Source organism: Temnothorax longispinosus, chromosome 5, assembly GCF_030848805.1.
Source record: "Temnothorax longispinosus isolate EJ_2023e chromosome 5, Tlon_JGU_v1, whole genome shotgun sequence".
NCBI lineage: Eukaryota > Metazoa > Arthropoda > Insecta > Hymenoptera > Formicidae > Temnothorax > Temnothorax longispinosus.
This window is the reverse complement of record NC_092362.1, coordinates 7290539-7313519: the sequence shown is the minus strand read 5'-3', so window position 1 is coordinate 7313519 and position 22981 is coordinate 7290539. Positions and strand designations below refer to the sequence as shown.

At 32.6% G+C, this 22981-nt stretch overlaps 1 protein-coding gene, 1 long non-coding RNA gene and 1 pseudogene across 6 annotated transcripts in view; 2 read left to right on the top strand and 1 right to left on the bottom strand.

Annotated features, from left to right (window-relative positions):
• LOC139813752 (rap1 GTPase-activating protein 1) overlaps positions 1-3033 on the top strand; it is a 113596-nt gene extending 110563 nt beyond the window's left edge. For all 5 annotated transcript variants that reach the window (XM_071779441.1, XM_071779442.1, XM_071779444.1 and 2 more), the window contains 3 exons: positions 151-456; positions 682-1221; positions 1313-3033. In XM_071779441.1, coding sequence (XP_071635542.1) covers positions 151-456; positions 682-1221; positions 1313-1474 — 1008 coding nt within the window. In that variant the 3' untranslated portion in view covers positions 1475-3033. The remainder of the gene's footprint in view (positions 1-150; positions 457-681; positions 1222-1312) is intronic.
• A 4204-nt stretch (positions 3034-7237) lies between these two features.
• Positions 7238-9228, bottom strand: LOC139813759 (uncharacterized). The gene is made up of 3 exons (XR_011732231.1): positions 8141-9228; positions 7941-8052; positions 7238-7690 (listed from the first exon to the last, which is right to left on the bottom strand). It is a non-coding gene; the product is annotated as an uncharacterized lncRNA (long non-coding RNA).
• A 7753-nt stretch (positions 9229-16981) lies between these two features.
• LOC139813613 (nose resistant to fluoxetine protein 6-like) lies at positions 16982-22715 on the top strand (annotated as a pseudogene).
• Positions 22716-22981: the final 266 nt, after the last annotated feature.

The window sequence follows — 22981 nt, the reverse complement described above, 5'->3', positions numbered from 1 at the left end:
TAGACGCTTTCTTCCGTTTCCGTCATCTGACAAAATGAGAGAACTCGGAGAGTATCGCGTAATTGACATTCAATAGCTCGCTATCGTGATAATTTCTGAAAAGGACTACGCGAAAAGACGGGACAACTAAATTAATCGCACGATTTTCAGCTACGTACTAGATCGGCTTTGTTGGAATCTTTAATGGAAGAACTACAGACCAAAACGGCAGAATTTCTCGGTGGTCCGCTCGGCCTGGGAAATTCCGGTTTGAGCGTTTGCCCAGTGAGTCCAACGAACGACGTATCCGCTTCAGGAAGTAGTGGTAGCGGCTCGCGGTTTATCGATACGGTACGCAAAGCACTGATTTCCCGTGTGAGAAACGCATCAACGGAGAGCGTGCCGCAGCAGCTAGCCAAGAAAGGTCAACAGACGGAGTCCAGTCCTCCGAGCAATCGACAGTCGACTGTCACGAAAGTAAGTAAATAAGAACGAATGGCCAAGTATTTATTATTTGTTATAGAATAAAGTTTTTTCAATAATTAATCATGACCACGTAAGAGAAATAGTCAGCAATCATGATTACACGATAAAAATAGATATACAGAATAAAAATTAAACTGCAATTTTAATTGTAGATTAAAATGTAAATTAAAATATAAATAAGATATAAAATAAACTGATAACTGTAACTATGTCAAGGTAAGCGGCAGCAAACGTTCAGTGGAACCGTCCAGTCCCCTCGGCTCACCGGATCTAACTCTGAGGAGAGATTCGGAACGCGGTAGTCTCGGCAGCCAGGACAGCAGTCTATCCAACACCGACAATCAAGACAGTAGTCTGGCGACATTGCAACAGGACGAATACGATCGCAGGGAATCGCAGGGCACGAGTGTTATCTGCCTCGACAGGGATGTCACTGTCATCGACAAGATCCCGGCGCCAGCGCCAGCAACAGTACAGCGATTAACGCACGAGAATCTGCGCACACAGGAGAAAACAACGACAGAGGTGACGCAGCGAGTGATCTCGGAAAGCGATGACAGTTCGCTCAACAGCGAGCTCGAGCTCGATCAGGCCGTGTATCCCGATAGCGACACGGGTCTTGAATCTATGAGTTCCGCGGAAACTCACGATACCACAAGGTGTACGGGTAAAGACGGAGTCGCGGAAAACGAAAATTTGAGGATGGAGGTCACTAGGCTCAAATGCGATAAGCTGGATTTGTTGCGGCAAAATGTGGTAAGTAAGAAATAAATCAAATTGAAATTTTTTATCTTCAAATCCCAAAGACTTGCGGTCACGAAGAAATAATATCAAACTTTAATCTCAGACATGCCAACGTGAACTGAAACGTCGTCGAGAAAAGGAACTGCAACTGGAGTCCGATTTGGCAACGGCGTCTAAGGAAATTTTGCGACTACGTGCGATGCTGAAGGAATGCTCCACGAGCATTCCGCTGGATAACAATAACCAGCAGACATCCACCGTGTGAAGTTTGCGAGCGCGACATATAGCTTTAGGCATGATTACGAGTTGCTCTCGTGAGATGTTAGATAGTATGGCCTTTGCGGTCGAATACAATTGCATGTGCTGTAGATCTGAAAAATTATCTTTGAAAACGTGCGAAATAAATTTTCTTCATCTTTATTAGAGATTTGTCGCAATTCACACGGCTTTCGCACGCACGCTGATTCTTTCCCGTTACACCACTTTCGCGCATAGTTCAATATCGAAAATACCGAAAGACACGCGAAACAGATATCAACAGATGAACTAAAGAACGTGACAGAGACGTAAAATAAAGCATTAAGACTTTTAAACGCTGGACGAGTACTTGATACTTAAACACTATGTACCTTCCATTCACCAGGAATTCATTACTTCCAAAGGTCTATTGTTAGTGCTCCGCAAGAGCATATAGAGTTTGCAAGATGCTTTACCATGAGGATTGATCATCCAAATCGAGTTTTCTTTCTCGAGGTAGAGATCGGTACAAGTTCTATAAGTCATATACGAGATAGTAGAATTAACACGAATCTGTGAAACTGTGTATAGTGACCAAAGTGTCATCAAGACACTTGCAATATAGATTCAAGATTGTTAGAGTTCTTGTTTGACTTATAAAACACGTGTAATATTTATCTATTAATTTATTGATAGATTTAAGTTGACCATTCGTAGTCAATATACAGATAAGGATACAGATAATAAAAAGAAGCAGTAGGAATATCTGTAATGTTAGTTATTTTAAGAAGCGCGGATTCTCTCAGCACTTGACATTAAGAAGAAACAAAAGTTGTCACGATGCGCCGCAACAAAAACGTATCTCTCTGTCGAAGCAAACAACATGTAGCTCTCGTTTATTTTTTCGTGGCGCGGATTATCCAATTGTCCACAATTGGATAAAACTTCTTCCATGTTAGATGCGATCTTACGTAGTCGAGAAACCTTTTGTCATGCGCGATTGCAGAAGGAAATATGTACCGCTAGCTACAGTATTTGTCACGATAGACTTACCCGTTTATTAGTTTTCTAGTATTAGATACCAGAGAATAGTTTTAGAGAAACCTCTACGAGATTTAATCATCTTCGAAACACCATCCTCGCGTGCTAGTTTTAGCGACAAACTGATTTCCATTTCGTTTTTAACCAACCGTGCACAGCACCAAATTATTTAAGTATGCATCACGTGTCTTCACAAAGTATCGTTACTCTCTTTTGCACTCGCAAACGAAAAATGCGTTATCATTCACTGTTCTCCATCTAAAGTTAAGTATTTTGTATTCGTTCTTGGTTGACAGGTGTCGATCTTTCTGTTATTTCTTATGGCTAGTATTAATACGATTCTTATACCATTATTATTATCAGCTTTACTATTATTAATACTTTTATTAACATTGATTATGTTGTACTTTGTATGATCATTGTAAATAATCGTTAATATAGGGCAGATACTCGAAAGCGCTAAGCGAACTGGCACAAAGAGGAGGAACGATGACGTTCACTCACACATAATACCAAAGTTTAATGTAGTAAAATTCATAACTTTTCTTTTTTTTTCTTACTTTCCTTGTTTCCCCTGTTTTCCCGTTTTCCATTATTTTTACAGGTTGAAAAGAAATTACAAGTTTTGTTTCGTCAGATACTTTCGCCGAAGAAGGAAATAGAAGCATCGTTCTCGCAACTACTTTGACAGACCATCATATTTATCACTGCCTATGCGATGTCGCCTCGACATTTCTCTTTCGAGAATACGTAAAGTCTGTTCTACTATTAATATAACGTGATTGATTGTACCAACAACACTTTACATACTATTGAAAAACAACGACTGATATACTGCCGCTGTAGTATCGATAATTTAAACATTTATCTCTCTCTCTCTTTATCGCATAAGAACAAAACTATGTCTACCGAAAATAAGAAAAAAGCGAAATTTTTTTTACCTTAAATTCGATAACAGCAGGAAGAGGAAAAATGATGTAGATGAAGATACTAAAGTCGCAGTATTTCGGACGAACTTATTAATAAAACTAGCATCTTTCAATCTCTTATAGTACTAGAGGATTGAATAGGAATTATATTTTCCGAAATCTACTGATATTCTTATGCTTTTGCGTTATTTATAAATTAATTGATCGAAACGATGACTAGCATATGTCAGCACCATTTAAGTAAGGTTTTGTATATGTCATTGTACAAAGATTCAAAGGCTTGTGGGACATTTTGACATTAAGAAGAACAGTAACGAGATATACATATTATTCTAGAAAAAGGAAAGATATATGAATGATTCTAAACGCATTAAAATTATTTCGGGAGGAGAGAAAATATACGAATTATTCTAAATGTGTTAAAATGATTCTAGAAGGAGGAAAAATATATGAATTGTTCTAAATATGTTAAATTGAAAATAATGTACAAAATATCTCATTAATCTAAAATAACGACGGATTTGTTTTCGTTGATCGTTGATGTTATGTCTGATAGAAATCTGCGACAAAGAGAAAATTAAATATTTATATCCGTGATTCAATTGGATCTGAGGGAGACAATCCGAGATAAGTGGCCGATAAACCAAAGAATACAGGAAAAATCGCGTCTAAATAGAGTCTGAACTGCAATATCTATTCTATATATTATCAGAGAAGTGATTACACTGTTCATTAATAGCCCACTGTTCCCAAGCACGGGAACGAGGGTAATCCCCAGAATTTCAGCTACGGGAAGCAATTACCTTCGTTCTCTTCGTGCAATTTTTTTTTACAGTGTTATCGTTGTGGACGTTTATCTTATCATAGAACGTGTAATTTGAGTATTTTCAGAAATGTCTTGTATACTACCTACTATTAGATATCTATAGAGGATTTATATTACGACTATTTATATAGACTATTATACTTGCAAAGAATTTAACTGAGCCTCCTTACTTGTACAATGTACATAACGTCGAAAGTTGCGTTCAATTATGGAAATCATCGTCTGATCGGTCTCCGGAGACTAAGTTTCATTACTGTCTAGTGTGATTTCTATGCTGGCCTTGCGAAAAGTCAAAGAAAGATTATATCTATATTGTAGAGAGATATTCATTATTATATTATACCATTATTATACCAAGGACAAGAGAACGGACTGAGGAGTAGAAGAGAGAGGGGGAAGATAGAAAATATTGCCACAGATATATATATAAATATATTTTGTATCTAACATTAATTATCCATTTCTACAACTAACTCGAATACTTTACTCTTAGAAAAAACAATTTATATATACATATATAGAGAGTGTCTTAGATTTCCTGTGATAACTGTTAATGGTTTTAGAGATTATTTTAAGATAAAAATCCTGATATCAAAATGTCAATATTATCTATAATAATTTTTAAATGAGAAGTGTTTAAAGTTTATCAAACGAATTATTCGCGCATGGTTGCAAACATCGCACAATTAATAATGAAAATGTATGCAGAGATATGTCAATTTTGATATCAGGGACTGATGCTTGAAAACGCTTTATCCTATGCCGAAACGTCTGAGTTTCGGATCAACTCAAACACTTCTTATTTAAAGATTATTATACATATAGCCTCCTCTGGTGAAAAAATTGCTCAGATTTTAGATTTGTGAAAAATTCTGAAAAAAATGTCATTTTTCACAGATACTTTCAGAAGTAATTGGATGAGGAATATTTCAGTATATATATATATATATATATATATATATATGTGTGTGTGTGTGTGTGTGTGTGTGTGTGTGTGTGTGTGTGTGTGTGTGTGTGTGTGTGTGTGTGTGTGTGTGTGTGTGTGTGCGTGTGCGTGTGCGTGTGCGTGTGCGTGTGCATGTGCGTGTGTGTGTGTGAAAATTTCTGGTGAATTGCGCATTTTATTATTTTATCTAAATTTTTCTTTAAAAAATGTTTCAATTCGTATAAAAAATCTGAGAAAGTCTTGAAATTTTCATAGACATTCTAATTAATAATAATATTAAGAATTCTGAGACATTTTTCTACCGGAGTCAGGATTTTTTAGGCTCAACGATATCCTGTGACGGTTGACACAGGAGATCTGGGATACCCTGTATATATCTTCTACCACAATGTGAGACACATTAAGCATTTAATCTCTTCGATTTCACCATTGCGTGGAAAATAATTCCGAGTATTTGTAAAGGGTGTTTACTGAGCTGTCTTAGAGTAAACGCGTTATCGATAAACATGATGCGTTCGTGCTTTCGAGTACATAAATAACAGTCTACAAGAAAATATAATCCGTGTGTTTGTCGTGTTACACCCACGAAAAAAAATAAATGTGCATGATGTAGACGTAAGACGTACATATTAAGTACATGGAAAACTCTTAGCGAAACTTTTCGACAGATTAGTCATTGTCGCATCCACTGAGTTCGGGATTCTGTGCTTTCTGGCTTCGTGAGCGATTTGAAGAAAACGTAAAAATCGGGGATTGAATATTTATCGATATCATCGAATCGCTATTTTGGCGTAAGATGCGAGAGGATGAATGTCGCTCAGAGTCCACAAGCTATATTATATCGATCCAAACATTTGGCAATGAATAATTCTTTAAAGCACAATTAGAGCATAACGCTACAGGAACTATGCACCAAATAAATGTTATCATAAAATCAGAATTAAGAACGTTTGACACAGGGGAACTCTACGGGAAATATTTCGAATCTGATAAAGCTCCTTATGCACAGAAAATTGCAAGTACATGATGTGTACGATATTCGGTAAACTACGAATCAATGTCAATGTCTAAGCGATCTTTGAAAATGCGAAGAGCTTTGATTAGCGGACTAGTCTATGTATATATAAGTATATGTATTATATATACAAAAAGGAGAGAAATAAAGAAGACGTACAAAGCAATAGATAATTATTCGGCTTTTCGAAAATAATATAGGGTTAAATAAGCTTTAATTTTATCATAAAAAAATTTTAAATTCTCAGAAGTAATATAGTAGATGAAGAAGATATTTTAGCACATTTAAATAAAAGATACCCAGTAAGCAAACTATTTTTCCAGTATGACAACAGATTGGTAGCAACAGATTTGCTCAGATATCGCACTACAGGTCCCGGTATCCGCATTAAACTTGAGTGTTTTGCCGGCAGAGTCTGCCTATATAATCTGGCAGTAAATTGTCGACAGAAGCCGAGGAGAATCTGTTCTTTCACAAAAACATTTAAAACGGAATATATCATTTAAATAGTTACGAAACAGCAGATTTTATTCAGTTTCTCTGCAATCAATTTACCGTTATATTCTGTTAACAGAGATGCTATTATGTTTCTGCTGACATTTTATCGCCAAAATTTGCAGTAAACACTTTCAAAAATCTGTTTTCGACAGTTTTGACTATCTGCGGGTGCCTTTGAAACCATAAAACTTCTTACTGTTCCAAAGACATTATATGTTTAAGTTTAAAAAGTCAATTTTCAAATAAAAAATGTTTCACTTTTTTACGTGCGTGAGAACACACAGGCAAAAGAACTAATTTTAACACAGGTTGTATTTTTGACCAAACTGACATTTATTCTTACGTTAACTCGACGTTTCGACACTGGTTTTGTGTCCTTATCAAGAGATTTCTATATTGTTCGCAAATTGCATTAGCCACTCACAAAGTTCTTGCCGTTATTTGCGAACAATATAGAAATCTCTTGATAAGGACACAAAACCAGTGTCGAAACGTCGAGTTAACGTAAGAATAAATGTCAGTTTGGTCAAAAATACAACTTGTGTTAATTTTTCACTGACAAAACAAAGAATTTTGGAAAATTTTTACACACCACTGACCTCGATAATGGTGGTTTGGATGAGGCATGGATTTTTCGGGAACATCACGAAGAATTAAAACGGCAAGAACTTTGTGAGTGGCTAATGCAATTTGCGAACAATATAGAAATCTCTTGATAAGAACACAAAACCAGTGTCGAAACGTCGAGTTAACGTAAGAATAAATGTCAGTTTGGTCAAAAATACAACCTGTGTTAATTTTTCACTGACAAAACAAAGAATTTTGGAGAACTAATTTTACACAACATAAAAAATAATATACTATAAAGTTGGTACGTTGGTTGGCGCCCGATGTCTCTCCCAGGGTTCTTCCTTCTCTCAGGCTGTCCTCTCGGGTTGTCAGCTTGAATTCCATCGATCCAACAATGCGACTTCCCGCGTCATTATTTTCTAAAACATATAAATAAACGATTAAATAATTCTTACACGCATCAAACTTCTTATTTATCATTCAATTAAATATTTACTTAAATAATTATAGGTACATTTTCCGAAAAAGATCTGTACAAGGCTGAACTTTTATAAAATTTCAAATTACTTCTTTTTAATTATTATTTCTAAATCATTGTGAGAGAAATAAAACAACTCAAGAATAAAAACAAAAGAACTACTTTTACACAAAATAAAAAATAATATTTACTGTAAAGTTGGTACGTTGGCGCCCGATGCCTCTCCCAGGCCTCCTCCTCCTTCTCTCAGGCTGTCCTCTCGAGTATCACGTTGAATCGATGCAACGTTTTCCGCGTTATTTTCTGAAACATTTAAATAAGCGATTCGATTAAAGAAAAACAAGTGAAGTTTTCGTGTATAATGTAATATATATAAATCAATTATACTCACCACTTTCTCAGACTGTTCGGGTTGCCAATTCTATAAAACTCCTTCGAGAATCACGCGACGGTATCTCGAAAAATATCTGACGACTTCGAATGGCACTTTCGAAAATGCGACATTTCTTCTCCTCTTCCTCGATCCTCCTTCGACAAACTTTTCTTTTCTTCTTACTCCATTTTTTTCTGCAGTTTTCTATCGTTGCATTCTATCATCTCCTCTAACGCTTCTTCAAAATATTCATCTTTATTCCTTTTTAACATAAATGTCCTATAATCCTTGTTTCTCCGTCGTAATTTTTCACTTCTTCCTCGACAATTTTTTGTAAATCACCGCAATTTCCATCTTCGATACTCCTTTCAGCTTGGTTCTCCGTTTATCTTTTTTACAAACTGTTTCCTTTCTTCTTTCATTTTTGCAGCAACAGTTTGATCTCGATCCTCCTTCAATAAACTTCTCTTTCTTTTTGCTCTATTTCGTCTTCGGTTTTCGTCCTTCAATCGTTCCATTGTTTCCTCTACACTCTACCACAATGCTTCGCTGGAAGATTCCTCTTGATTCTTTTTTTAACCACGGTTTTTTATGATTCTTCTTCCTCTATCGTTGTTTTTTCTGCTCTTTTTGATACTTCCTAGACAAACTTTTCGTAATTTCTCCATCCCAAAATTTCCATCTTCCATATTCTTCTCACCTTAGTCCTCCTATTATCCCTTTTACATGGCCGTGTCTTTTCCACTTCCTTTATCTATACCTTTGACAAACTTCTCTTCTTTCTTATTCCATTTTCTTCGTCGATCTTCGTTCCTTTATCGTTACGATATATCATTTATCGTGATGCTTTGTCAACAAATTCTTCTTGATTCCCTTTCATGTCATTTTACGATTTTTCTTCCTCTGTCGTTATTTTTCCTGAACTTTTCGACTCATCCTGAACAAACTTCTCGTAATTTCTTCACTGCAATTTCGATCTCCAATACTTCTTTCTCCGTGATCCTCCTATCCTCTTTGCATGGCCGTTTCTTCTTAGCACTTTCCTGATCCTCCTTCGACAAACTTTCTTCTTGTTCCATTATTTCGTTGAGATGTTCCTCTTTATTCCTTTTTATAGTTATTTGTGTAACAAGTGCTGTAAGATGAAAATTCCCGGGTGCGGAGTTGACGCACGGCTTGCACACCCTATTTTATGTTGCAAGTGCGTGGAAAGTGGTCTATCACGCACGCGTAGCGTGCGTAATGGGCCACTTTCCATGCACGTGTTACATAAACAATGTTCTTCTTGTCAATCCTCTTTCTCCGTCGTTATTTTAATTTTTCCTCAACAAACGTAATGTTTTGTCATGGTTCCATCGTAATTTCCGTCTTCGATACTCCTTTCACTTTGGTTCTTTGTTTATCCTCTTACATTGCTTCGTTTCTTTTCTTTTTCCTCGATTTTCCTTGGATAAACTTTTCTATCTTCTTGTTCCATTCTTTTCTTCGGTCTTCGTTCTTTAATCGTTGCATTGTTCTTTCTGTCGCGATGTCTCTCTGAAAGATTCCTCTTGTTTTTTTTTTAACGTCTTTTCACGATCCTTCTTCTTCTGGATCGTTATTCTCTCTGCCATCTTCGATTTTTCCTGGACAAAGTTCCCATAATTTATTTACCGCAATTTCCATCTTCAATATTTCTTTTATCTTAGTCCTCCGTTTATCCTTTTTATATGGCAATTTCTTCTGTTTTTTCTTGATCATCTTTCGATAAATCGCTCTTTCCTTCTTGCTCCATTTTTTCCTTTGGTCCTCGTTTTTCTATCATTACATTGTCTCTTCTATCACGATGCTTCGTCGAGATATTCCATGTCTTCCTTTTTAACGATGTCCTCCTTCTGTTATCCTCATTCTCCGCCGTTATTTTTTAAATTCTTTTTCGGGAAATTTTTCGTAAGTTTCCTCCTTCCTTGACTTTCCTTTGATAAGCTTTTCTTTCTGCTTGTTCCATTCCTTCCTTCAGTCTTCGTTCTTCTATCGTCGCGTTGTCTTTTCTATCGCGATGCTTCGCTGACAAATTCCTCCTGATTCCTTTTCATGTCTTTCTACGATTTTTCTGCCTCTGGTGTTATGCTTTCTGCTTTATTTAATTCTTTCTCGACAAATTTTTTAATTATTCAACTGTAGTTTTTTTTCACGTAATTTACTTTTTTTTCTTTTTATATCGCCGTTTCTGTCTTTCTTTTTTAATCCTTCTTCGTTAATTTTCTTTTTAATTCTTCTTGTTCCACTACTTCTTTCTCCGATCTTCATTCTTTTATCACTATCTGCGTTGTCTTCTTTGTCGCAATGTATCGCCGAAAGATTCTTGTTCATCCCTTTTAGCAGTGACAATGCAATTCTCTTTCTTCCCCTTTATTCTTTCTGCTCATTTTGACCCTATATCAATAATAATTCTTCAAAATTGTTCTTCCTCTATGTCCATCGTCAATGCTGCTTGATTTTTGTTGATGCTGCTTATTTTTCTTGTTTGTACGTTCCATCCTTTTCTATCGTTGTTTTTCCTTCTTATTTCGACTCTTCAATAAAATCTTCATAATTTTTCTTATATAATTTCTATCATTGATGCGGTTATTCATTTCTTGACGCTGCTTGACGCTACTTTATATGTTCATTTTTCTTTCTTCTATCACTGTTTTCCTTGAACCTTTTTCGACAAATTTTTTCTTATTCTTGTTCGATTTCTATTTATCTTCAATTATACGTTTATATTTAATAATTACTTTAAAGTTTTAATGTACTGACTAAGTATCTCTAAATATAATATCCCTGCACATTAGATTTTGCGTCGGCTCTCATAGCCCACTATCTACGTTATTTATTCTATTTATCTCTTGAGTCTTCGTTCTTCTATCATTATTATGTCGTCTCTTCTTTGTCATCTTGGTAGTAAATTCTTCTTAACCCTTTTATCACAATTTTTTCTTCAATCTTGTATCTCCTAACTTAATAGTATTTTATTTATAACATTTCAAACATTTCTCTTCTAGAATGTAAAGTACATTTTTTTATTTTCTTCTCCTTGAGTTTGCTTTCTCTTATTTCTTCGACAAATAATAATTCAAAGGCTGAAAATAAAGGCTGAAAATAATAAGACGCCTCCCTTTTTTCCGGGGGCATCTCTCTCATTATTTTAATCATATATATTATTTTATATTATATATTACCAACTTATAATATTATTAATTATATTAATGTGTATTTTATAAACTTTATACTTATAAAAGACCCGTTTTTACCGGACATCGTTGAAATTGAATGTACTTTGGCTAAACTCGAATGTACTCGGCCTAGATTTTTTAAATAAAATTAAATTACACTTTTAATTTCAGCTAAAATTCTGTCCGATAAAAATGGGCCAACTTGAAGAGGTCCTCCACCACTCTCGCCGATTCTAATCAGCGGTCCTCATTTTCTTGGATATAAGCTACATATTTTTTTTTTTTTTTTTTTTTTTGCACACACTTTTTTAATCAATTTATACAAATTTACACAATTCAGTCTATGCCAAAACCTAATACATAATAATACATAATAAAATAATATATAATTACACAGTATAAGAAAAAATTGTGTTACATATAAGATATCTTATTAATTCCGGATTACACAAAAACGTTAGAAATGCGTATACTAACACATCGTCCGTATTTTTATAGCAATAGAATATAACTCAACAGTGTATTATAAGCCTAATCTAATTACACAATATTTATCATCAGTTATAAATTTAAAACTATACCTAGCTCGCAAAACTTTATGTAGTGCGAGCAACCGCGACTGAGAAATTTATTAATAAAATTTGCAATTACCCCTCTTCAATCATAGAAAAGAATATTTCCAATAATGGCATGTTCGACAACATTTTGGAAAAAAAAATTGTGGTAAATTCCGTTGCGGAAGTACAGTCAAAACTTCAGGTTGAGCCAATGATCGAATAAAACAAATCGCGTCGAATATTTGCCAATAAATTGATCCCCGATACTTGTGATACCTAATTGTGATGTTCTATAATATGTTACGAAAAAACTTAAAACAAATTAATTTGTTATTGGTGAAAAGTCAAACATGTAATAATAGGTGCCTGAAACATCAAGCTATAATTTCTAACGTTTGTTTGCGTACAAATTACTACCAAATGGGAAATATAATAAAAAATAATTTAAGTGGTACGCTTTCGGTAACTACCTTACTCATTTCAAAATTCAAATATTTTTATATATGTATAACAGTGTAAAGAACATTTAAATGTTCTGATCATAAACAGTTCTAAATTATCGCCGTACCTTTACTAAGAATACACAGCGACATAATATTTGCAGAATAATATATGTCATAAAACTCTAATAGTCTATTTCTAACGTTAATGTTCTTCTCCTTCGGTATTTTGCTTAATGTCTCTCTAGTGCCTGTGCTGAATTTTGAATACGGATGATCTGGTTTTACAGATAATTTATGTAATTGAAAAAGTAGCCGTATGTCTTTCGTTAAATATTCCTCGTGTTCTGGATGTATAGCTCCATTTATCACCTTCTCTATTAAAGTCTCGCTAAAGAGAGGCGCTATGAAAAACTGCGCAAATATATCTAAAGCTCCTTCCAACTTCTTCGGAATTATATTAAAATAATAATTAGTGCAATTTAATTTTGTCGTTGCATTGTCCCAACCGCCATACTGCGACAGGTACTCATTGTAATCATTTTGTTGAGGATAATCCTTCGTTCCCAGCAGTAATAACATATGCTCGCAAAGATGCGCTAATCCAGGTAGATCATCTGGATCGTGTTTGAAGCCTGTAACATATTTTATCTCTAGTTAAGTAATTTTTAAAATTGATAATATATGGAACATTAATAATACTTCAGTCATTAATTGATGATTAATTAACATAACAAAGACGTCAGAGAGCGGTTCTGTCCCACTAAAATTGTCGGACAAGGTTATATACTTCATCCTTAATATATTATTAAACTGTAAAATAAAATTCAGCTGTAAGAAAATCAGTCAAGAGTCAAAGAAAAAATTACCAATTCCAATTGGCAGACACGGGTCATGTTCCAACTTTTTTGTCGGACAACTCATTTTTTCTTGTTGAAATGGTTTAAATAATCAACTGTAAAAAAATCAGCTGTAATGAAATCAGTCAATGTCTTTGGAAATTAATACAAGTTACAAAAATTCTGTTCGCTCTAATGTCTGTCCCGCGGACAGACTCTGCCACCTGTCTACATTTGGCAGACATGACCATAATAACTCGTGTGGAAAAAATTTCAGGCGTAAGAAAATCAGTCACCTAAAATTCCGCTAGCTCCTGGACTATAAGCTTTGTGCTCTCCACAAATTAATGAATATTTAAGTGATGTTAAATAACTATCAAGTAATTTTTTTTACAAATTATTATTTTAAATAATTAATGCAAAATAGATATTAAATAAATGTCACATAAATATTTTCTCTACATTATTTATTTAAACAAAAGGTTCATGTAAAATAAATTTGAAAAAAAGTCAGATTATTGTAATAAGTACGATCGAGTAAGCGGAGTAAGAACATTTAGCTTTAAATATCAAGCAATCATTCCATCGTCACCATGAGAATTAGTAACAGTAGATCTATATGAGCCTCTTCCAGAGGAGGTGTTCAATACTTATTTGTGATGATAGACGTATTTACGAAATATGTAGCACTGTATCCAATAAAGAAAGCAACGGCATATACATGTGTTAGTAAAGTTATAAATGAATACATTCCAAATATCAGAAAACCACAATCAATTTTGAGTGACCATGGTACGCAATTTACCTGTAAGATATAGAAGGGAAAATTAGAGAAAACAGATATCAAAGTACTATATTCGTTCGTTAATAACATTATAATTTATGAATTTATAAAGTGTTTTATCAAAGTTTACGTAAATCGTTCCTATAATAACTAATTACTCTCATAATTAAATAGATAATCACGAATAAAACGCAGATATTTTTCCGTTATACAACGGACATATACCATTCAATGTAAATGAATATAAGTAAGACTTTACTAAACGTTTTTATGTCTTTAGCAGATAATCAACATCCATTGCTGTATTAAATGTGGGAGAATTTATGTATAAAACGTATGCATAATGCAAGAGAATGGTACACGGGAAGGAATTTGCACTTACGCAAAAAATAGTTACGTCACGATCGGAAGAGAACTCCACCAATCAAATCATATTAAAAAATAATCCCGCCTCCTTAATTCTGTATAAATATCGCGACTTTACGCACTTGGACACACTTCCAATCCGGCACGAGACAGTTCACTTTTGAGTCCGTATACTCATCCCAGTTTTCGTTTACTATTATATTAAAAACAATTTTCTGTTGTTCGCCAACCTAAAGAATCGCGAGTAAATTCTGTGCGCGCTAAGTGCCACGAATCACCCTCACTAGCAACTCAGCGAGACCTGCGGTCAGCACCAGCGCACAGTGGGCGAAATTCGGCAAAAATCGATTTTTAACATTTGTGTAAATGGACGAAATAAATTATTTTACGGCTTTAAGAATATCCTGAGGTTTATGAAAAACATATAAAATATGTCAAATGTTATTAAATATAAGTTGATATTATATTTAAATATTGCCTTTAACGCTCATCCATTTAGTTTCGTAATATTTTTGTGTCTGTTCAAACCTCTCGTACAGAGCTAGAGTTGTGTGCAAAATTTTCAAAAAATTTACTTATACAGCTCTTTATACACTGTATCGATAAAAAAATTTCAAATATTTTTTTGAAATATGTTTATTAATTATTTACAAGTTAAATGATTGACTAATGTATTAGCTCGATTTTGCATAAAGAAAGTAAATTTCGGATGCGCGATTTAATAAGTTTGACCGATTGTGCCCGAACGAGACTAGGATGAATCTTTTCCTTAAAGTGTCCTTTAAATTGAGAAACAAACCCCGTTTGCCCGTTTTTGCCCGTTGGAAAGATATTAATCATATAATAATGTAGGTATTTTCATGTAGATGGTTAAGGAGGAATACCAGAGTGATAATCGAGAAAGGCTATTTATGTGAATCTGTTGTAAAAAATGTCTTGAATTAAGTTCATTGATGCATGTTTATAACATTTTAAAGTTAATAACAAATTGTTATTAACAAATAATATATTTAATGCTAAAAGGAATCTGTAATGCTTTAGCAAACTATATGTTGGACTGTCCTCCACAGTATTCAACGTCATCTGTGTGCTTATTTCGAACTTTACATTTTGTCCACTAGGTGGAATAAAGGGGAACCTTAAAACTCGCAATTAAAATTGTCTATACTTGTTATAAGTATAATCGATTTGACAGGCTTGATTTACGTTTTATACGTATTTTGTGTGTTTATGTACCGTACAACTTTGCATATTACTTTCTTATAATATCTACTGTTTCATAATATTACTACTTCATACTTCTATAGTTTCGTACTATTACGTAATATTACTACTTCGTACTTTTATAATATTGACTTAATTTTAATATCAATTTACTTCATAAAATCATTTTCTTTTTAAAATCATTCTCTTTGTATCTCTCATTCTCTTTATATATTTTTTTTATCTTTAAGAATTCTTGATTTATGCTGCTTGCTGATTCAGGTTGCTTATAAAGTTAAAAAGATGGCAGATATTGTACTTAAAAATAAAATTTTATGTGAGTGTATTTGGAATAGTAATAATAAAAGAAAGTCACATCTGGAAACAATAATGGAGTACATAAAAAAAGATAAGGAGTACAATAAAACGCAACTTTTTCAAATTAAAAAGCATGTAACTAATAGTTTTATTTCCAAATATGCAAAATATTGGTCAAATGCGAATCGAACACGAACAAACTTTGTAAGAAAGTACATGCAGTTTATGGAAAGCAAAATTAAAATAACATCCAGTCACTTTAATTTGAAGATAATATTCAATATCAATCCAGAGACTATCATTAATATATATATGAAATGTCTTCCATACTAGATTCACCATAGTTCATTTTAATTTAATATTCGAAATCAGCGATCCCAAAAACACATGGATTACCAATTTTAAAATGATTTTATTCAGTATTCAATGAGTTATCGATTTTTGTCTACATTTTCGCCAGATTGGATCAGCCATTTTGAATTCCACCATTTTGAATACAAATTCGAAATCAGCATCCCTAATATAACTCATGTATATCAATTTTCAAAAAAATCCATCCAGTTTTGATTTTTCGGTCCGCCATATTGAATCAACCATTTTGAATTTGATCATTTTGACTTAAAATTTGAAATCTACGCCCAAAACAACCTAGGAATACCAATTTTCAAAAAATTTACTGCAGAATTAATTAAGTTACCGATTATTGTCCATTTTTTCCGGATTTCGCCCACTGTGCAGCGCCTGACAGAAATATATATATATATATATATATATATATATATATATATATATATTTTAGGGTGTGTCATTTTGGAGCAACTTTTTTTTCATTTCACGAATAGCATATATACTTGCAGGAAGGTAAAATAAGATACCTGTTAAAATTTTAGCCCTTAATATTAATATTAACAGGTCGCTCATCGCAATTTTTTATTTTTTATTTAGTAAGATAGAAAAAATTTTATAACTATCTAACAAACAGTAATACAGCATTGTGCCACATAGATTTTCTGTAGTAAATTTACCGCTCTACAAAAAAGATCTCTTATCATTTTTTTCATAAATTCAACCGTTCAAAAGATATTCAAAGTTAAAGTTTGATAAATTTTATAAAACTTGTTTTTGCTTCTTATGAATGTTGTATCATATCGACTATCAACAATTATAAAATAAGAAATACATATATTTGTAGAAAATTTAACGATCTACAAAAAAGGTCTCTTATGTTTTCATAAATATAACCATTTAGACGATATTAAAGTTTAAAGTTCAAAGTATAAACCATGGATTATGAATCAACTATCTGATGCATTTCGTTCATTAATATTGAAGTTGCATCAACCAATTTTATTTCAATTACACTGATGCTGTTGATACAACATCTTTTTTTTCAGTGTGCAGATATTTACCACGGTAACGAGAAATCCTCTATAAGGAAGCAAAAGTGCATAAGCAAAAATGCAACTTACGTATATTCTGTGCATCTGTACGACCTTAGCTGCGTATGTCTCTGTACATACTCAGGAAGCACGTACATACGAGCACTATTTAACTCGTACATATCCTGCTTATGCCATTGCTTCCAAGGCAGATATTCTCAACTCAACATGTGGAAAGAAGTTGAAAGATTTCCGAGACGCAGTCGATCAACGAATACTATGGAGCTTGAAAGGTACGTAAAATTATAACTGAATCGCTATTAACTCCATTTACTCTAATTTAAAATCTAGAAAGCAATTAAAAAAACAACTACTCATCTTTAGCTTGTATTGCATATTTTAATTGATCAATTTTACAATTCTTGAATTCTATTTAAATTAAATATATTGACTAATATCTTTTAATCTTTTAATCTTAAATTAATAATAGTATTTACGAAAATATTAGTGTAATAAATTAAGAGATTGCATTTGTGTTTATCATATTGTATGTTTGGAATGTACGATGTATCATTTAAACCAAATATATGTTCTATATATGTATATACATATGTATATACATCATCGTATGTTCTATATATGTTCTATCCCAGTAAGCAAGAAACGTCAAGAAACATTTCAACTACATTGCATTAATGTTAAAACGTTGCTGTAATGTAGTTAAAATGTTTCTTGGTGTTTCTTGCTTACTGGGATATATGTTCTATATATGTATATACATATATACATATATGTATATACATATACAGAACATATATTCGGTTTAAATGATACATCGTACATTCCAAACATACAATATGATAAACACAAATGCAATCTCTTAATTTATTACACTAATATTTTCGTAAATACTATTATTAATTTAAAATTAAAAGATTAAAAGATATTAGTCAATATATTTAATTTAAATAGAATTCAAGAATTGTAAAATTGATCAATTAAAATATGCAATACAAGCTAAAGATGAGTAGTTGTTTTTTTAATTGCTTTCTATATATATACAAGGTGCCGAAAAATTGCCTACTTCACTTCGGGAGGTGATTCGGGACCCAAAAACAAGCAAAAAAGTTCATACAAACATAGGTCCGGAAATGAGCCGTTTCCGAGTTATAGCCACTTTTATGTTCAAAAATCGTAAATTAGAATCCGCTTGGCATCCCTCTTTCTTAATTATTTCTTAAATTAAAAAATTTTATTTTTAAATATTTTTAATTTTTTTAATTTTAATTTTTTTATTTTTTTTTAATTTTTCAATATTTGTAAATACGATTACATTATTTTTAAAAGAAATCAGTTGTTTTCACGGCTACTTGAAATCAGTTGTTTTCACGACTATTCAAAATCAGTAAGTAAATCTAAGGCTTTTCAATAAGTTTCAAATTATTATTTAACAACACCTTACTTTTAGATTGTATCTAATCTTTCCGTATTCATCAATGGATCGTTTAAGTTTTAATGAATTAGCTGATATTTAAAAATAAAAATTTTTAATTTAAGAAATAATTAAGAAAGAGGGATGTCAAGCGGATTCTAAATTACGATTTTTGAACATAAAAGTGGCTATAACTCGGAAACGGCTCATTTCCAGACCTATGTTTGTATGAACTTTTTTGCTTGTTTTTGGGTCCCGAATCACCTCCCGAAGTGGAGTAGGCGATTTTTCGGACACCCTGTATATATATGCTATATACATATATATATGTCGTAGCTAACAATAAGTTATTTTAGGAAAATAGCTTTTGACTAGACAAATGCTATCTGCTTAGTCAAATGGCTTTTGCCCATCTATTTTTGTGTTCAAATGCTACTTTCCTAGGCAAATGCTATTTAACTGAGCCGCTGTTAGGCAAATGATATTTAGCAAAACTGCATTGATGCATTTCAAATAAGTACACATATCAGCAAATTACTTCTCTTAGTATTGTCACAAACTGTTATATTTCTTAATTACATTTGTTAATAACTTTTTAATAAATAACAAGCGACGGCTAAAACCATATTTACGTATTGGTATTTTCAATACACCAACTAGTTAGTTGGTTAGCTTAGTAGCCCAAGTGGGGTTTCACAATCGACGCAATGTCAAATCGATGTTGACTTTGGGAGTTCAGGCTACATGGTCCAATATGAACTTCGCATATGGACCTTTGATCGCGTATAAAGCTAAATCTAATCAAATCTTAAAGTACTATATATGAAATAGAGGTAGAAAAGAATGAAGAATATAATAGAATTAGCGCGATATCTCAAAATTTGCGCAAGTTATAGCTAATAGCTACCAGACATTTTTCAAAAATTTCAAAATTTTATAAAAAATAAACCCCTTCATCGATTCTTATTATAATTAAATACCAACTTTTATTTATAATAATAATACTCAGCATTAAAAAAAAATTGAGTCCGATATCTAAACACACACATTTTGTAAAAATGTAATTTTAGAACATTCTGAACACATTGGTACAGAAAACTAAGAAAAAATTTGTTTACGAAAATAGCTTCCTGTAATGAGAAAGCAACAATGCGTGATTAATTAATTATAAGTAAAAATTAGTCATTTATTGCTTTTGCATACGTAGTAACATTGTAATTTTTATTTTTAGTATTAGATTCCAGTGGTGGCTTTAAACCGGGTTTCCTTTACGGAAATAATTATTGGCTGGGCAGTCGTAGTCAGTGTCTCGATACGATGAATAAGGCTCCTCTACAGATCTCACAGCACAAAATACTAAATAACACGCATTATCGCGATCCGCGAAAGGAATTTCCACCTTTCCAAATAAATTATTTTGTAGCTTATTTGAGACACAACAGTACGATTCAATATCACGTAAATATGTTTGACGAGGTAAGTTTGTAAAATTTTTATGTGATAAAAAGAATGTGTTTGATATTTAAATATATACATAAAATTTTATCTTAGGATGTGATTACGCTCGGACTCTGTTTACCAAAATCATGCACTACAAATAATCTAAGCTTAATTTTGGAGGAAATATGTCGTGACAGAGTTATCTTCAATGATCTCTACCCCGCGGACTTTCAGCTCATCGAGGTTAAAGATCTAAATGACGATAACAAAAAGCTACCTCATAGGGTGTATTACATCTGGTACGTATTATATGACAGAAAAGATTAATAATATTATAAGTAATTTTAATCTTAATTCTCCGAAAGAATATAAAGCTTCAACAGACAAATATTCTATTTGCAGTGCTGGCTTAATAGGATTTCTTTTCTCATAACATTAATCGGAACAATATATGATATATTTATATATCAAAAACGTAACGTGGTAAACGTATCTGCAGCATATCGGAAAAATAAAATTGGAGAAATATTAATATGTTTTTCCGCTTACACAAATACAAGAAAAATATTTAGCACAAAGTTGGACGCCGGCACAATACCCGTTTTTCACTGCTTAAAAGTTCTAGGCATGTGTTCGATAATCTTCTTCCATGGTGTATATTATACATTTAATTCTCTCGGTAAGTAATTTATAATAAATCTCTAGAATAGACATTTTTGGCTCTTTTGTTTTTTTACTCTTTACGCATAACAAAAATTGCTTATTTGTATTGACAGATAATAAAGTACGGCTGTGGAGGTTCACTGAGAATAATAAAATCATAGGTGACATGGGATTACTAGCAGTTGATATATTTTTCATTCAAGCGGATGCTTAATGTTAATAAATTATATGTATTTGCGAGCTAAAAGGGACGAAGTATTACCAAACCCGATTGGTCGCAAAGAAAAATTCATCGAACTAAAAGATCACGTATTAAAAAGATTTTTTCGGTAAGTTTTTATTACATTATTACAAAGAAATTTGAATATTGATTTCAATGTAAGCTAAATACTAACTCTCTTTTTTTTATACGCGTCTGTAATAAAATTTTTCATTTTAAGGCTGACACCGGCTTACATGACGGTGTTACTAATAGAGCTGTTAAGGTCGATTTGGGCCGAAAAAACATCAAAATTTACATGTACGAAAGGTCGCACGAAACTTGTGCGAAATATTGGTGGAGAAATCTTTTGTACATACATAATTTCTTTGGATGGGATGCAATGGTACGAACACGTTTGATTACGATCAATTTGAAATTATACTTGGAGACGCATAAAAGTTTTATAAAATTTTTATTGCATTACAGTGCATGAGTTGGAGTTGGTATCTATCCAATGATATGCAATTCTATGTCATCGCTATGGCTTTATTAATTTTCTCAACTAGGTATGTTAATTAACCAACTATTATAATTAATGTCTTCTTCGAGTATACTTGAATAAATATATTATAAATTTCAGATACTTCTATGCCGCTATATTGAGTCTACTTTTAATAGGCTCAATTATTCTTAATGGTTATCTTTCATACGTCAAGTACGAATATGTCGAAACGTAAGTTACTAAAGTGTTTTACTTATTGAGAAATCAAGTTAAGAGGAAGTTAAGAGGATTCTTATTGTTACAGATTTGATGAACAGGAGAATCTTGCAGATATCTTCTATATCAAACCATGGATGAGAATGAATCCATTTATTATTGGAATAATCACGGGTCACATTTTGGCAAAATTAAAGAATAATTTTGTTTTAAAAAAGGTAAAGTATATGTTTTTGTTTTTATAACATATTGAAAATAAATAGTCATTAAAATACTTAGGGAATATATAAACTTTTATTCTATAGAAACTAACTAGTTTCATATGAATTAATTATATAGTATCGCATAAATGAAAATGTATTATATTAATTTGACATACATTTCAGAAACATATAATTTTGTGTTGGTGCCTAACTATTATTTGCGGAGGATTCGTATTACTGTTGTCCTACAACCGTTACATATCCGTTCTAGCTACTTCTGTTTATGTAGCACTGAACAGAACACTTTGGGCCATATGTATTGCATGTGTTGTAATAGCATGCTCCAGTAAACACGGAGGTTCGTTTATTCATTAATCATAAATACATCTTATAAAAAAATCGGTATATTTTTAATATATTAGTGATATGTTTTAACTTGCTTTGTTATAGGCATCGGCAATCAATTATTCTCGTTCAAGGGCTGGATTCCTCTTAGCAGGCTCACATACTGCGCTTATCTTATAAATCCAGTCATCATACAAGCAATTCAACTATTTAGTGAAACGTCGATTCATTTTGAATTTCTGCCCCGTGTAAGTATACAAATATTTGAAATTTTAGCATTAACAGAGGAATATTGTAAAAAATGCATTAATTTTTTTTAACTTTTGGTTCTAGATTACTATGACATTGGGATACATTATAATCACGTACCTTTGTTCCTACCTATTATCTTTGATGTTCGAGATGCCCTACATTTTGTTATATAAAATGTGTATTTTATATAACACGGAACAAACAACTCGAACAAACGGAACAAACTCGGAACAAACAACTCGATTGTAACAACTCGATTTTTGCCTGGCGGAAGATGACATTTGCCAACCCTCTACATAAAAAAGAACAAGATTTGAATAATTAATTTTTGTACTTCTCTGACTGCTGCAGACCTTGAGGTAAACTCTCTTCTTTCTCTTTCTGTTTTAACGATTGACTAATATATTTTTCCTTTTAACAGCGGAAATGTCCACTATAACCGTGCGTACCAGCTCGCTTGTCACGACATCTTCTCAAGACGGGAACTTTCTGCCTCGAGCTCTGCAGGAATAGAATCTTCT